Source organism: Geospiza fortis, unplaced genomic scaffold, assembly GCF_000277835.1.
Source record: "Geospiza fortis unplaced genomic scaffold, GeoFor_1.0 scaffold66, whole genome shotgun sequence".
Taxonomy (NCBI): Eukaryota; Metazoa; Chordata; class Aves; order Passeriformes; family Thraupidae; genus Geospiza; species Geospiza fortis.
Genome location: NW_005054312.1, coordinates 1,550,104 through 1,567,905, shown reverse-complemented (window position 1 = coordinate 1,567,905; position 17,802 = coordinate 1,550,104). Strand labels below are relative to the sequence as shown.

At 38.0% G+C, this 17,802-nt stretch overlaps 1 protein-coding gene across 1 annotated transcript in view; it reads right to left on the bottom strand.

The window, feature by feature from the left end:
* Positions 1-16,569, bottom strand: part of INO80 (INO80 complex ATPase subunit) — a 58,347-nt gene extending 41,778 nt beyond the window's left edge. The window contains 14 exon segments of the mRNA XM_031055823.1: positions 195-290; positions 1,431-1,511; positions 2,065-2,274; positions 2,589-2,656; positions 2,850-3,045; positions 4,326-4,529; positions 5,978-6,031; positions 7,044-7,258; positions 8,479-8,599; positions 10,358-10,519; positions 12,599-12,666; positions 12,757-12,923; positions 14,183-14,368; positions 16,416-16,569. Of these exon segments, the coding sequence (XP_030911683.1) occupies positions 195-290; positions 1,431-1,511; positions 2,065-2,274; positions 2,589-2,656; positions 2,850-3,045; positions 4,326-4,529; positions 5,978-6,031; positions 7,044-7,258; positions 8,479-8,599; positions 10,358-10,519; positions 12,599-12,666; positions 12,757-12,923; positions 14,183-14,325 (1,785 nt within the window). The 5' untranslated portion in view covers positions 14,326-14,368; positions 16,416-16,569.
* Positions 16,570-17,802: the final 1,233 nt, after the last annotated feature.

Sequence of the window (17,802 nt, the reverse complement as noted above, 5' to 3'; positions counted from 1 at the left end):
GTCAGAATATTTTTAAGCCCTAAATAACTAAACACTTCAGAAAAATACCAGGATGATGGAAAAAAAAATAGCAGAAACAGGTCCATTACAGAGTTTTATATTCAGTAAGCACCCAGATGTGATACAGAACTCAGGAGAACAAAATAGTTTGCTCTCGAGGAAACAGAAAGCAATTTCTTGGACATGCTTATTACCTTAAATTTAGGTACAAATCTGGCAAACTCCTGGTGCCAGTTGTTCAGAGTAGAGGCAGGTGAAATTATTAAAAAAGGTCCCCAGATGTTCTCTCTCTGGAAAACGCACATAAAAAATTAAATTTAAAAAAATAATTGAAGTAAGGTGATAAAGAAATGGTTTGATATGGTTTTAAATCTACTAAATGACAGTGATTACATGAGAGGAAACTGTATGCAAAATAGCAAACCTCTTCCTGCACAGTAGGGTGATACAAAATCAAACAGAGTAGATCTAATGTTTAACCAAAACTTATTTCATAACAGCAAAGTTCTTCCCAGAACAAACTCCTTTGTTTCTGAGAGTTGCCACCTGCATGTTACTAACAGCCCCTGTCATTTTGATAAGAACTTGAGGTCATATTGAAAAACTTTGCTCTGCCACATCACAAATTACAGTGCTCTCTGGTGAACAACTGAGTTGATCCATTAATATATTAGCAGTTACAAGCTGGCCCTCCTAAGGGAAAGGCAGAAGAAAAAAGCCCTGTGTAACCTTCGAAAAATCTCTGGGTGGAGTGGCACAGGAAGACAAGCTTATCTTGTTTTTCTTTCCATACAGATGAGCTCAAGAATCTTCAGCTCTGCACACCTTTACAGTATTTTGGCTAACAGTAGCAGTAACGTAAAGAAATGCACACAATTGTCACTTGGTCACTAGTGCAGCTAATTTTGCTTCTAGTATCACTTCATTGATATCTCCTATTTAGGGCAAGTGACTGGATTGCAATCAAGACCTTTATTTTTTTTAAATAAATGTATCTATTTCTGCATTAAGAAGTAAGCTCCTGTTGCTAATTCTGTTTTGTTTGTCTGCCCTGGCACAAAAGAATCGCTATGCTTCCTAAAAAACCCCACTGGAATATGGAAATTAATGCTAATTGCCATGAAGCTCAGAATCTGAGCACTTTGATCTGTAAAACTCAGTGAACCATCAAGTGTGCGTGTTCTCTCCTGAGGCTTTTACATTTAGTGCAAGTGAGAAGATTTTATTCTGTGAATAAATGAAAACTCTATATAAATAAAAATTGACATACATTCATATTTATAACTATTTCAATGGCTCCATGTGGAAACAATATATAAAATAGCCTTTAAGACATTTAACCTTTATAATCCGAAATTCATTTCCAACATGTGAAAAGTATGCATCTTCTATGAAGCATACTACCCAGGAACAAGGTACAACCCACCTACCTCAGCCAGATGTGCAAGGAGAGCAATACTTTGTACTGTTTTACCCAGACCCATTTCATCTGCCAGGATTCCATTGATGCCCTGCAAAAGATCCATAAATGAACACCTTCACTTTACTACTTTTTAAACTACAAAGAACTGGCAGAACAGTTGCTACTGAATTGAGTGGGAATAACCCCACTGTAACAACTCTGAAACTTTATCATCTCTTGCATATGCTCATGAGATGTAATTGATCTCAACTGTATTTCATTCATCTCTCAGTCTAATTTTTCCCTTAAGCCTCTCTGCACTTCATGATCCCAATGTGACCTGTGCACACTCACAAGGACAAGATTGCCTGCAATTTATCTGCTGACCCAAGTCTGAAACAGTATACAACTACAAGCAGGAAAAGTCTCTTCCATGTATGATCTAAGTGATAAACAGTTGTATAAACCACACAAAGAATATTGAATTCAAAGCCCCATTCAAAGTTGTTATGTCCTAAATAATCAAGAACACTGGTACATGGCCTACCTAGTACTTTTCTTTCTTCCAAATACATTAAAGATCAACTATACACAGTCAACTTTACTCTAATGACTTAAATAATCCCACAAGTTATAAAAATTTGCAAGATGTACTCATATACCTGCTCATATAGGTTGGCCAGCCAATTCATGCCTTTCAGCTGATAACCTTTCAGTTTTCCATTGAAAATGGTAGGCTGTGGAATATCTTCTCCTGCTCGGATAGATGGGTTTGCTAAACTGTAGCTCTCTCCAAACCCAGTCCCAGATTTGTTAGCAGCCCGTAAAGCAGCTGCCCGGCTCTCCTTTGCATCTTCATCAAATGATCTGGTCTGAACAGGAAGAGGAAGGTAATGCATAAGATGGTGAATTATCAAGAAACTGTAGTGTAAAAGGCTTTACAATTCACATTAAGACACGATACTCGCCAGAAATGAAGAGAAAATAAGTCTGTTCCTACAGCCCAAATCCTTATACTCTGGTTTTCTACTGGTTTAACACAAAATGTGTATATGGAATTAAATTCAAATCTGGCCCCCAGATTAACCTTATTGACTTGACTGCTATGAAAGATCCTGGTACTGTGGTACTGTACAAACCAATTACTCTGCTTGCTCTTCTACTTCATGGATCAAAAAATACATACCCGGGCTTGATGAATCTGGTAAGCATCCTCAGCATTCTTCAGAGCTTGGGCCTTGTAATAGTTGCTATCTGAAAATACCATACCCATATTAGAGCTCTGCATCAGTAACCACTCAAACACACAGATAAATTCCAATAATTGCAGCAGTCCTTCTTGCAGAGAAGGATGTTATGCTTGAAATTGTTAAGTTTTCACAGTAACACACAGAGTACAGTAAATTTCAAAAGAGTGCAAGGAAAGGACTGTAGATGAATCATTTACCATAATCTTCTTGGGTGATGTTGACCACTACTCCTCCACCAATATCAATCTGCCTTTGGGTAGAACTGTCTTCCAGTTTGCGCAGGATTTCCTCCTGTATCCCATCATGTCCACTATCTCGTTTACGACTCATAAAATGGGCATATAATTCAGTTTGTGTGATCAGAAAGTTCAGTTTTCGCTGCTGTCTCTTAGCCTAAGAGAAGAGCATTTATCAAAAACAAAAGAAGGGGAAAAAGAGACAGGATAAGAGTTCAATGTTAAAGATATAATTAAACAAAAAAAAATCATCTAATAATATATCAACAACCAATCTACCTAGATTATGTTAAGCACATCACTTTGAAGTGCTACATTATTAGTTGCACATAAGAACACTGACCAACACCATAAATATCTATACTAAAATATAAAAATGTTGTAAATGAAAAGTTTTTTTAAATTCAGTAATCATTACAAAAAACACCATAATCTATTAAGAGAAAGTTTCAAAGTTTTGTTTACACTGAAAAATAAAAATACCAACAAAAAATAGCACAACTTTAGTGGTTTATAGTAAAGGAACTCAGCAGTTAAGAAATGCTCTCATGGCAACCTCACTCCCACATTCTGTTACTTATTAGTAGAGGGAATTATGGTAGTACACATGAGTACATCAACAGGTAATAGATTTGAGATATTATCATTACTCAGCATTCAGCAAGGCATTGCGGAAGCTCTGTTCACCCTTAGGCTTTGGCAAAAAATGCAACTGTTAAAATTTGTCTATTTATCTAAGTCAGCAGAAAACTTTACCAAATGTTAATGAATTTGTAAGAATGAGAGGAACACAATAAATGCAAGCATAATTTAAGCATTATAATGCCTTATATTTAGTTTTAAGATTCAACCTTTCCTCATATAAGGTATATATATCTAGAATAACAACCACAGTTTCACTAGAGAGCTTTTACAAGGAAACTCTCTTGAAGTCAATCCCTTTTACTCTGTAATAGAGTTCAAGAAGTTGCCAGCTGGTTAACAAAAAAGCAAGCACAGAAAAATTCTGTGTCTCGTACATAAATGACAGAATCATCTTACAGCAGCAGGGGAAAAAAAGAACAGGACAAAAAATTCAATGTCAAAGTGTCTTCCCTTCTGGATCCAGAAAGATATACAAACCATTACAAAATGTTGGCCCTTACCAACACTGAGCTGTGTATGTCTGTGAGACATGCACAGCTTCTCTGACTCCTTCCTCAATTTTACTCAATTATAAAGAATTTATGCAATTTGAAGGGTTTTTTTTAATCACCTCCTGCTAACATTAGAATAATTACATAAATAAAAATAAGACAGCAGAAGAAATATGTGGAATAGCACCAAAACAGAACAAATAACTGAATTTCATGGCTTGGATTTAGAAACTCAAATTATCCAGTCACTTCTGTGTCTCCTCAGCATATGAAGTATCAGCAATCTGTGATTTTGCTGTACCTCTCTCATCTCCTCATCCAGCTTGCGTTGCTCCAGAGCCTCCTTCTCAGCTCGTTTCCGATGCTCTTTTTCCACCTTTTCATACTTTTTCCAATAGAGAAGCATCTCCTTGGTGAGACGACGTGCTCGTGGTAGAGTTTCCTTACAGTTTTTCTGGGCTTGGATAGCAGCTCTACGGACCTCCCTCATGCACTGGTGGGCCAGCTAGAAGGAAATAACATTTGGTAACAGTGGTAAAATGGGCAGATTGTAAAGAAAGCCAGCAACAAACAGTATCAGATTTAATTATAACCAAGTCTGATACTTCGAAAGAGAAAAAATTGTGATACTTTACTCAGCAGCAATGCTTCTGAAATGGCATGAGAGAATGCAATCTTTCAAAAAAATTTTGAGATGGTGGAGAAGACAAAATCTGAAGACAGTTTCAGCATGGCATAATACTTAAAAGACTGATCTGATGGATAGGTCCTTGAAAAGGACTCAGAAGAACAAAATTCAGGGCTTACCTACAGCTCTTACTCACCTATTTCTTGACACTTCTCTGGAGTTATTTTTTCACTTTACAATAAGAATATAGTTAAGAATACTGCAATAGCAGTATTGGTGGAACACGATTCTGTTCACATTAATACACAGAAAAGTGAGGGAGCATTCTACACTTTTGCTACTATTTCATGAAGCACCAGAAAATGTAATTTTTTTGTTCAAGTAGAAATTATTTGATCACATTGTAATAGTGATCAAAATTGCTGGGTTTTTAGTTTGTGACAGTTTTTTCTTCCACCAAAATTTGCACATCAACAATTCTAACATACAGATTTCAAATGATAAAACAAAATGAAGGGGAAAAAAAAGTGGAACTTCAAAAAATGTAAATTCTACTGGCCAAGTTTCTTAAACATATAAGCAAGTCTCATTTTCTGCATTGCTTACATACATATCCCTTTCTCGATAACGTATATACAGAACGCGAAATTTCCTTCATCACCTTGTCTCTAACAATTCTCAGTCATATACTTGATTACCTTTTCATAATTAGCCATATAAATGAATCAGACACTTGAGCATAACCCTTGGAAAGTGCTCAGAAAGCTGTTACCCAGTGTTTGTAAGCAAAGTTCTCCAGGTAGAAACAATGCCAATTCTCAGAGAAGAGTCTGATGAGAAGATGGATTACTTTCGCAATCACTTATGCTGAAAACTGCTCTATTTAAAATCTCAGGTCCTCTACATATTTATCTAAATTAAAGCACTTAATATTCCAAGAGCCCCTTTGATTTCAACCAGAATGCTTAAAACCAGCAAGTTTTAATTAGCGGATAGATGGGCAACTCAAAAGTCGAAGTGTACCAAAGCCACTAATGTACAGTATCAAAGATTAGTAAATTTAAAATGTACAAACTAAATCTTTCAAAAGCCAGAAAGATCTCATGAAAGGAACTCATGTTGTTTGTTTCATCTGTTGCTTATGAAACAAGACAAAACAACACAGCTAAAAAATGAAAAGCCTTATAATAAATCACAATTACTTGTATACAGTTCTTTCTCCTATACTGCCCTGCTAGTATAGTCAGTATTGTAAGAAACAGAGAGGTTACAGTTTGTTTATTATATCCAGTACAAGGAACAGTATGAAACTGAACACCACCTACCTTTTTGCTGTTGGTTAGGAAGAGGTTACGGGCTGAAGCTTTCTGTTTGTATGCCTGTAAAAGAGCACAACCTGTAAATTAGTTAAAGGGTAATAGCTTCACAGTATTTTAAAAAAATCACTATCTAGTCTTCAGCAGGTACATGTACCAACTTCAGTCATGCACGCTACTGTATAATTGAGAATAGATACTGTAATTATTTTTCATTTTGACTGAAACAGCTTTTCATCCCTAAATTACTGAAGGCATACATAAATATATTCCAAATCCTGAAGGAAGCATGCAAAACACCACTTTTTTCACAATTGTTTCTTCAATTACTACTGTTGCAAAGCAGAGGTCTCCTATTCCATTTTTATCACTGAGGCAAACAATATTTTCCACTGTTTCCCAAAGATGTCAAGAATTTATGTAGATCCTATGTTCTTCACATGATCAAAATTCATCTTTTGAAAAAATATGGTCTCTCTCACTGCACATATCCTTTGTTCGGCTTTTAAGTCCATACAGGATGACACAGTCATGCCTTCTTGTAGAATTCAAAGTCTGCTGACTGTGAACTTCAAAAAGCAGGTTCTAGGGTCCACTCTGACCATCTCAGAAAACTACCAACAGTGAATCCAACCTTCTATTTCAAATGTGCCTGAAGCTTGTACTGTAAATGATACACTTTTCCCTAATCTGTTTCTGAGGTAAGGTTTGAAAAACACAGGTGTTGTGACTGAAACATCCATTTTCTGAACTCTGCTGTAAACCTAGATAGTGGTTTGCTCTATACTGCTATCCTGCAGATGAGTGTGAGTACCTGCTAGAGCTTCCTGCACTTTTCATTGCCAAGGATTGAATAGCCACGGCAGAGCACTGCATGATCCATTTAGGTACCACTGGTGATATTTCAACTACACGTTGCTTATGGATTACAGAATTCCAGGTAGGTCATTAATGACCACTGGAAAAATCAGGTCATACTTTACTCTGTTTTTCTAAGTGTCAAGTCCCCAGTAAGTTAATTTTCTATTTCACTTTCTTGTATCATCACAGATCTACTGCCATTAGCCAAGCTCACCTTTGGCAACTCCTTCTTAACAATGCTAAGCCACACTTTGCGCCGACGTGCATTAAGTTGCTCAATAGACAAATGCTTTTTCTTGGACCCAGGTGGAGGTGTATCGTGGGAAAACTTGGCAAAAACTTTGGTCTGGTGATGGTGGCGTCGTGGTGACTCCTCTGAAGAGAGTTCTTCATCCCGTCTCCTCTTTTTCTTCACTTTTTTCAACTTGCCTGCATGGCAACAACAATCATAAAAATACATTTCTATTTTTGGGGCACATTTAATCAGACACCTTTCCTGAGTAAATTCTCCTAGTCAATTTATATGTGGAACCAACAAAAAAGCCAAACTTATCCATGTTTCCCAATTCTGGTGCAATTAATTTATACTATTAGATATTTTCTCAGTACTTTATAATGGAAAGATCTTCCTGTTTAATAGAGGGGTGAAATGCAATTACTTCCACCCAGGGAAACATGCCTTGAGAGTTAAAATGTCTTGGACTTGGTGCACATTTCTTGCTTTGTGGCAAAATTCTACTTAAAGCTACATAAAGGTAAGACTTTTAAAGGTGACAACATTATCATCTGGTACAATAAGTCTCAAAGCAAACTTCTCAGCAAAGAGAAGACTGCATTGAAAGATATTGGCATGTTGTCATGTCATACCAGCTTTCAGAGGAAATTGATACTGGTATCAGATATTAAAAATGTTCGCTGTGAGTATGCAAAATTATGGATGCTGCAAGCATAATGGAGAAAAAAGCTACCACAGTTAAAGGAACTTGCAAAAACAATGGAAGCCAGCCTGAAATAACCCCTTTAAAACACAGATCAAACTTAAGTACTTATACTAAGAGAGTTCACCTCATGCTGACAGCTCATAGCCTTCTCTGCTTCTTTACAGATTTACAACTACTGCCAGACCAACCAAGAAAGGAAACTGTATTTCCTGGTAAATGTGCATCTCAGAAACTCCAGCTGTTATGTCAGAGATATAATTCTATTCTAACTGACATCAAACATCAACTCCGAGTTCCTTCTATTTTCCAGAAAACACTCACCCCCTGAAACTTCCTGATCACTAAAACTACAAATTCAGGTACTGGATAAGCTCTAAACTTTTCAAGGACCTATCATGTTTTCAAAACACTCTTGAGTAAATGAACCATGATATGAAACAATGTTTATAGATTCCAAACCACTGAATAAGGTCCACAAAGAAAATCTTAAGCTATGAAGTCCCCAGTCACACACCTTTTTTCCACCCTAGCTTTCTAGAAGCCAGAGGATAAAGCACAATATTTTCTGAAGACATATTCCTTTGCCAGAACACGGTATTTCCCTGCAAAACCCACAAGTTTTGAACATTTATGTTTAACCAAATGAAACAATGTAGGACAGAAGTTAAATTACAGCAGCCATTTAAAAGCATGAGTTCGTGACTTTACCTTTTATTTTTTTCTCTTCTTTAAACTTCTTTTTCTTGGGCCCTAGCAGGTGGCGCTGCTGCTCATAGTAGGGGTCGTAGGTAGAGAGCAGCCCCGCGCTGTAGTACTGGTACTGCTGCAACTGAAGGGGAGAGTGAGCAGGTAACACAGACAGCCCCTAAACAAGCTCAGATCTTGAACATAAAGAAGAGATCAGGAAGCATGCACTTCTCCATATTTTGCATTTGGTATCAACTATCAGAGAGTCTAAAGTGAAACCACTGCTCCCAGGGGTGGCCTCCAAGCGGAGCACAGGGAACCGAGCCCACCTGGTTAAGTAAGAGATGCAGTGAAGGTTGCACTTTCAAAACATACTGCTCTGTCTTCTCCATGCAGGTGCTGCCCAGCAAGACAACATACTACATGAAGAGGTCCAGTTATTGGACCCAACATTTGTTTGGCCTGCATTCCCAAATAACATACATGTTCTACTTTATCATTCCAAAGGATGTAAAAGGACAGGTTTAAAGAAAAGGCATTTAAAAGACTTCCACAAGGACAAATAACTTGAACACTTAGATTGTCAAGTAAAAATATAGCTGCCTCAACATTTTTTCCTCTAAATGATGAAAAATGCCAGTATATTCCCAGCATTATTCAAATGAAGTAGTGAAGAATTCCACACAGGTTACACATAAACAGGCAAATTAAAGGCAGTACTGCTCAGAAATTAACTAATTAAAATCTAAGCATACTTTTAAATTAATAGAAGATTTTTGAAAAGTGAGATCACAAGCATAAACAAACTTTTCTGATATATGTTCCTCTTCCTCCATAACTGTGTACTGCTGATCTAACAATCTCTCACTGGTTAATTTCACTGGGTATTATTTCTTACAAGTCTGGAAAGAAGTATTTGTGTAAAATCTAGCAAAGCTATGACGAGTTTAAAAATGTGGTGTATGAATATTTGTGTAGCTATGCAATATTTCAAGAAGCTAACACAATATTGGTTCAGAGCTTCACACGAAAACAAAAGAAAAAAGTAGAGAGAAGCAAAGACCTGGGTGGAAAAATATTTCTTCACTCTTCCGGAGAGATTCGAAAAGAATATAAAACAGGAGGACAAATTTTAACTTCAGACACATTAACAGATAACAGAATAGGATAACCTCCTTCATCTAAGACTTTCTGCTGCAATTCAAATCAGCAGTGAACATTTCTGTAAAAGCCCTTATAATTTGAAGAAATACATTATTAGAATCAAAGCAGCCATGGAATTTGGCTTACTATTAAGAAAAATGCAAAAATGCAGCAGACTATTTTCTTCTAAGAGAAAGAAAGAAAGTATCAAAAGAAAGTCCAAAACAAGCAAACAAAAAAGGTAAAAAGAAAGAAAAAGTCAAGTAAAACCTCAAATCATGTCAGAAAATGACAAAGTAGTAAAATAGGGACTCCCTTTCAAGACTGTAAACATCACCTTACTATTCATCACTTTAATGATGATATAAAATACACTTGAATAGCAGCTAGTACCTGTATTAGAATTTAACTCACAGCCTCTCCATTTTCATATACATTGCATATATATCATCCAAATCTTGCATTTTAACACCCAGAATTTGCTCTAGTGACTGGGACAGAGCACTGTGGAAACTATATATAACATGTGCCAGTACTAGTTATGTACATTACTGACAGATTCACAGCATCTTTCATTCCATGTATGTAATTGATTCAATAACCCTTGTCGAAAAGTGCTGTTAGACAGTTACTGTCTACCGAACAGTGTATTTTCCAGTTCACAAAATTGTGAGTTTTGATAAAAACATAAGAGGAGTTAAAATAATACAGTTAAAGGAAAGAATAAAAATCAAGAAAATGTAAAATCTCTTTTTACCTCCTTGTCTTTGCTATATTTACTTTGATGCAATTTTTTATACTTGTGTAATCGCAGCATATCGTGAAGTTCTTCCCTTGAAAGAGAAAATTCTTCTTCCTCCTCTCCATCCTCATCACTTGGTGAATCTGTGTCACTGGAATCATCACTCAGAAGGATACTCTAACAAGAATAAATGGGAACTAATTTAACAATCCCAAGTCCCTGTTTATTTATGCAAAGGACTCTTGAGCCTTTACCTAATAAAGGGGTGTGGGTCTCACCCAACTCACCCAATGATACTTAGCACTAACAATGTGTCCATCTAAAAAGACTCATAGAAAATAGTTTTCTGAGGAGCAGACCTGTATAGCAGTGAATCCAATACACATTTTCTGATTTGGAGGAAAGCAGTTTCCTGTTAGTTTGTGATAGTTAAATCATTTTAGTCCACTTTGTCTGTTTGTGGTCTCAGAAAAGCAGCAGTGAGAAAAGCCAAGACAACAGCAGGGGTATTTTGTGTTGTGTCATTTGCAGGTGCTTCCCCACCCCATTTGTAGTTTGTCCTGCTATTCTACCACTTCTACCTGCATCGGTTTCTGCAAGTTTGGCTCTTGTTTGACCTCTTGGCAACATGTTTTTGCAAACTTGAGATGGCTACAATACAGTGAAAACACAAAGACAGCATAAAGCCACGATTCTGCTCTCTTCTGCCACCCTCACTGAGACCTTGTACTGAGTTCAACGTAAAAACAAATTTTCAGTCAAGTCCCAAATCTCCATTTAATACATTTTATAATGGATTCGTTTAATTTAAAATTAATTCAGATTCTGAATGTAAACCAACTGCCAAGCCCACCACTTAACTCCATCCTCATGTGCCACATCCACACACCTTTTGGACACCTCCAGGGATGGTGATTCCAAAACTTCCTGGGCAGCCTGTTCTAATGCTCGACCATACTCCCCAGTGAAGAAAAATTTACTAATATACAATCTAAACCTCCCTTGGCACAACTTGAGGCCATTTCTCTTGCCCTACTGCTTATTACTTGGGAGAGAAGACTCATCCTCACCTCACTACAATCTCCCTTCAAGGGAGTCCCCCCAAATCTCCTTCTCTTCAGGCTTAATACTCCCAGCTCCCTCAGCTGCTCCTCCTAAGACCTGTGATCCAGAGCCTTCCCGAGCTCCACTGCCCTTCCCTGGACACGCTCCAGCACCTCAATGTCTTTCTCATAGCAAGAGGCCCAAACTGGACACGGGATTCAAGGTGTGGCCTCAACGGCACACCAAGTACAGGGGGTCAATCACTGCCCTGGTCTTGCTGGCCACACTACTGCTAATACAGGCCAGGATGCCATTGGCCTTCTTGGCTACCTGGACACTGCTGGATCATGTTCAGCTGCTTTCAACCAGCACCCTAGGTCCTTTTCTGCTGGGCAGCCTTACAGACATGCTTTCCCCAGCCTTTAGTGCTGCATGGGGCTGTTGTCACCCAGGTTCAGGATATTCACTGCATTGAACCTCATGCAATCAGCCTTGGCCTATGATGCAGACCCCTCTGCAGTGCCCTCCTGCCCTCCAGCAGACCAACACTGCCACCTAACTTGTCTGCAAGTGACTGAGGGTGTATTTGATCACTTCATTCAGATCATTGATAAAGACAATAAACAGGACCAGGCCCAGTGCTGAGCCCTGGGGATCACCACTGGAGCTGGCCATCAGCTGGATGTAACTCCAGGCACCACCACTGTCTGAGCCCACCATGCAGGCAGGTTTTCACCTGGTAAACCATGCACCCATCCAAATGTGAGCAGCCACCTCGTCAAGGAGAATGCTGTGGGAGATGGTGTCAATGGCTTTACTGAAGTCTAGACAGACATCCACAGCCTTTCCTTCATCCATTAGGCAGGTCACCTTGTCACAGAATATAATCAGGTTGGTCAAGCAGGACCCGACTTTCATATACCCATGCTGGCTGGGCCTGATCCCCTGGTTATCTTGCACATGCTGTGTGATGACACCCAAGATGATCTGCTCCATAACCTTTCACAGAGCACCAAGGATAGGCTGACAGTTCTGTAGTTCCCTAGGCCCTCCATCCAGCTTTTCTTGTAAATGGTTGTCATGTTTGCAAACTTTCAGTCAACTGGGATCTCCCTGGTTAGCCAGGACTGTTGGTAAATGACTGAGAACGGCTAGGTGGGTAACTCTACTCACAGATTCCACAATAGCTGCATTTCTTTCCAATATTCTTACCTTCAGCCACTTTCTGCTTTTCTTCAGTTTGGAAAAATTATACAAGCTCCCTTTTTCAGACTTTGGTTCTGTTTACAGGAAAAGAAAAAAGTTCTTAGAAATAATGCTTTTCGAGACTAACCCAAAGAAAGCTGAGATTCAACCTAATACATGCCCACCTGGCTGGAGTACTCCATTCAGGGAATGTGTGTTCAGCATCCCAGAATTCCCTGCTCCAGAAGACTCTCCAAGCAAGGAGTCTGGAGGCTCTTCCTTAACTTGCATCAGGGGATCCCCAGACTGAGGCAGCAAAGGATTGTCATCCAATCCATCTTCACTTTCATCACTGCAAGAAGATCCATAATACAGTGACAATGACAGGATAATATTCAAAAGAGAAGATGACCATCCAGCTTTCTTACATATGGGCATTTGTCTAAATGTTTGAGTATTGACTGCTTCAGATGTAATTTTACACATTAGAAATACTGCTGTTAATAATTTCCCATTTACCCCTTAGCAACAGTTAATCATGAGACCAGCCTGGCTATGCTATCAACCTGCACCTCCAGTCTTCAACTAGGTGTCTAGTTTTAGAAGCATGAACTATGCAAGTCAAACCAAACCATAATATTGTCATACTCACTGGGATATGTAAGAAATGTACATATACCTTTTCTAATCCTTTTGTGGGTCTTAACACATGCTTATAAATATATCTGTTATCAGTTGCCCATTCTGTTAGCAGTTCTGTAACTCTGCAATACTGAAACACTGATGAAATTACATATTTGATTGTTTTGGGACAGAAACACACATTGATGATGCCTCATTGCTACAACTTAGACAAATTCTGCATCTGACAAGTCTTTCTATTTTCTTTATGACTAAAGGCTCTAAGTGTCCCTGAAAATCTACTTAGGGCTTCCTCATTCTACTTTTTGCAGACAAAGAAAGTTTTGGCCACTCAGCTACCAAAAAAGAGCTTTAAAACATTGTACGAATTTGTACATGAGCTGGTAGCACACTGTATTATCACTATGAACTGAGAGAAGCACAGTCCAAAGTCTTTTATACAATCACAGAATATCCCAAGTTGGAAGGGAGCCACAAAAATCTTTAAGTCCAACTTCTGGTCCTGCACAAGAGAGTCCCCAAGAATCACACCATGTGCCTGAGAGTGTTGTACAAAGGCTTCTTGAACTCTCTCAGGCTGGTGCTGTGACCCCTTCCCTAGGGAGCCTGCCCCAGTGCCCAACCACCCTCCTGTTAGAGAACCTTTCCTTAATATCCCACCTAAATCTCCCCTGACAAAATTTCATGTCATTGCCTCACATCCTATCAGTGGTCACCAGAGAGAAGAAATCAGAAAAGCTTTGTTTCAAAACTCAGAGTTAATGCTGGATTTATTATTAAATTTAATAGTATTGTTTAGATTTCCACTTCTCTAGGCTGAGCAATCCAAGTGACCTCTCCCAAAGCAGAAGAGCTTCTAACGAACAAGTCACTGATAAATTCTTCATATGGTGTATGTGTGGACCAATATTATAAAAATGCCTGTCTTTCCTTGGCACTCCCAAGGGAAAGTACAACAGCTTTTGGTACCTGGATATACTCCTGTTAAAGATGGCAGACGTCTGTCGTAAGAACTGATCCAGTTGCAGAGCTTTTTCCAGATATTGCAGATAGAGGGGTTTTGCCAGCTCTGAGCAGCTGCCATCCTCCCTGGCACCCAGCTCTGAGGCCATAGAACAAACTTCTCCTCATGCACAGGTGCCTCTGAACACACAGCTGTAAAAGGAAACAATGGCCATCAGCACCACAACTCCTCTGAAAGGAGCAAACAGATTCCTGTTTGACAAAAAAGACAAAAAACCAAGACAACTCTGGGCAAAAGCTTAGGCTGCAGTTAAAAGGTATAGTAAACAAACAGAAATTGCCATTCAACCCTCCACCACAGTACTACAACAGCCACAAACTAGATTCTTAGTTTTCTGCTTTATGACTTTGTGGTTGCTTTTTGATAGGAACAAGCACTGTTTTAACCTAGTATGATAATCCAAGTGGTGACATAGAAATTCAAAGTATTATGAAGACAGTCCTCAAGCAACTAAAGTAAGCTTTCATCACGTTATTAAAGGTAACATGCTTAACCCTGAACAGAAGGCATATATATATAACCAACTCAAAAAGGAAGAATTACTAAAAATATTGCTCCTCTGTTGTTTTTTACCATTCAGTTCACAGCTGTAGTCTACTGAATACTCGTAATATTTCTCCTTTACCTTACAGCAATGCTCTTTCAGCACTGAAAATATAGCTGTTACCTGCTGGCAAACAAGCTACAAATACTTGACCAAAAACCCTTTTCTTCTAAAGCGCAACTTTTATTTTATTAAAGAAAAATAATACAAAGAAAGACACTTTTCAAGATGCTTTTTAATATTTAAAAATTTAGAATGTATTCTAGCATTATGTTTTTCCACTAGCAGGAACCGTCCACCTGATTTTTTTAATTTGTTCTCTGGATTTAAGATTCTTAATAAATCCAAATGCGTCCCCCTGCAATATTTGCATACTACATACTCTGGAAACAAAGATATCAAAATATTTCATTCCTCTGTCAACTGCAGTTTTCTCTTCCTTCAACTACAAAGGACATCATAACAACTGTTACAGTAATAGCTCTGTCAACTCAAATTTTACTTTCCTTTGACTACAAAAGATGCTATCACTGTTATAATAACAGCGAGAAAGGTACGTGATTTCCAAAGCCAAAGTTGTTACTTTATAAATCAAAGTGCTGTCAAGATCTTAAATATTTACAAACAAACAAACAAATAAATAAATAGCTAAAGCTTTTACTTCTGGTGGAGGACAAAAGTCACAGAATGGTTTAGGTTGGAAAGGCCCTTAGAGAACATCTAGTTCCAACTCCCGCCATAGGCAGGGAGACCTCTCACTACAACAGGATGCTCAAATTAAAACCAGTCAGACTTAGATTAATTGCTCTTCTGAAGGATTCTTCTGGTTTCTATCACTTCTTAAAAATACTACAAAATCTGAAGTAAACTTCTCATAAATTTGTTGAAAGACATATATTTGTTCAATTATTAAATCAATGACTAAATTGTTTTATGCTTATGTAAGTAAACATACAGATTGAGTATCCAATCTTCAAGCTGCTCTCCCTTCACATATACAGATCCCAAATCCAGCATCTAACCTTCTCTAAGTCTTTTATCCTCCAAAATTACAGAACAAATTCAGAACTTCAAAGTTTCAATAAACTAGGAGAAGTGATCCTCATCTTAAGACTAATGGCTGTGCTTGAACAAGAGCAAACTGTATTATTTCTTAATAAATACTGGCTCTTGAGTTAACGTCCTTACCCACAGAGGATAACAAATAACACACCAGAATTCACTAGACAAGGTAACAGCTCTGTGATAAAAATTATTTTTAGACTGAAGCTTTCTACATATTAGGTCTTTGCATACCTGACAGCAGCTGAATGACTGACCTCTGTCACCAAATCCTCATTTCGAGCAGAACTTAGCAACACCTGAAAGCCTTCCCTATGATAGGGTAGTAAGATGCACATTTTCCAAGCAACTTTCATCTATATATGCCATACTGCTTAACAGGCATTCGAAACCAAACAAACCAAACAAAAAAACTTAAATCAAGAACTGTCTTCCAAGAGAGAGGAAGACACGAAATGAACCACAAAATCATTTAGGTCGGGAAAGACCTCTAGGATCATCAAGTCCAGCTGCTAATCTAACACTGCCAAGTCCACCACTAAACCATGTCCCCAAGTACCACATCCACACACCTTTTAAATACCTCCAGGGACAGTGACAACGTCTTGCCTGGGCAGCCTGTTCCAATGCTTGACAACCCTTTCTGTGAAGAAATTAAGTAAAAGAGTTAAAAAATGAGAGGACACATGAAACTTGTGCCTCTAATGGAAGAGATAATTGATGAAGTGGTAGAAAATAAAAACTTGAAGGTGAAAGGCATTTTCCTTTCCTCATGATCACTAATAAAAACTACATATATTACAGGAGCGAAAATCTCTCCCTAGTATCATAGCAAAACAAGCATGGTGATTCCTTTTCCCATTCCATTTCAAAATGTATCCATCAAAAAGGGCATGTATTATATTAACACAGTTAACTCAAAAAACATGGCATCTTTCACCTGTCTACTCTTCGCAGAAAACCACATTCCCAAAACTCAGTCTTGCATTTCCACATTTAATGAAGTCCCCCTTGACCTGACACAGCACAACTCCTCTGCATTTCACCCATATAAAAGACATGCTTTTGCTTGTCTTCCTATTTTAATTGCCCCACAAGACTCCTGTACATACAACATTAATTACTCTTGTCCTCAAAACAGTTACTAGTCTGCATCCTGCCCACCAAATAAACAAATAAACACAGGAGAGCTTAACAAAATCCTTAAAACATATTTACAATGCCCAAAAGAAATTCAGTAAGTGTTACACAAGCACACTGAATGGTGAGTAACTCAGACATTTAATTCAGCCTTTCATTTATTTATATGCTGACAGTCAAGAGTGCTTCTCTGCTATCAAATAATACAGAAGGCTAAGTGACAGATAATTCATTCTCAATCCTTTCATTTCTACTATAGGTTTTAACAAACAAAGATTTCCAATAGCAAAAACTGATTGAACACTGAAGTGAGAGAAGACAGGAACAAACGAGAGGCACACAGCCCAATCCACTGCTGTATGTAACTGTGTATGACATCATCAACATACTGCTTCAGTGGATTTACATGGTGATGACATTCATTCCACCTTTCTTTGACATTTCTGAAACAAATCTATCCTTTTGTCTACTCAGTTTAAGGACAAAACACAGATTTTCAAAAAATTTCATTACTGATGGTAACATTCAGGTAAATACTCATGTCACAGGGGTAAAATGAGCAGAAGCTGCACAGTAATCCTTGTGCCATCATGACTTTCTTACTGATATATACCAACTTCACGTTAAGTTTCAGTATCAAATTCAATAGCTATTTGCTTTCTCCCTTCCTCTTCCCTAGAGTTCCAACAGTTTAGAAAAACAACATTTGGAAATAAATAGCTTCTGCACTGCCAGGCTGGCACTTCGAATCTTCTAGCATTCTTAACCAGAAGTTCACACTGAAGCCATTTAATTGCATCATATGGACGACTAAATTAT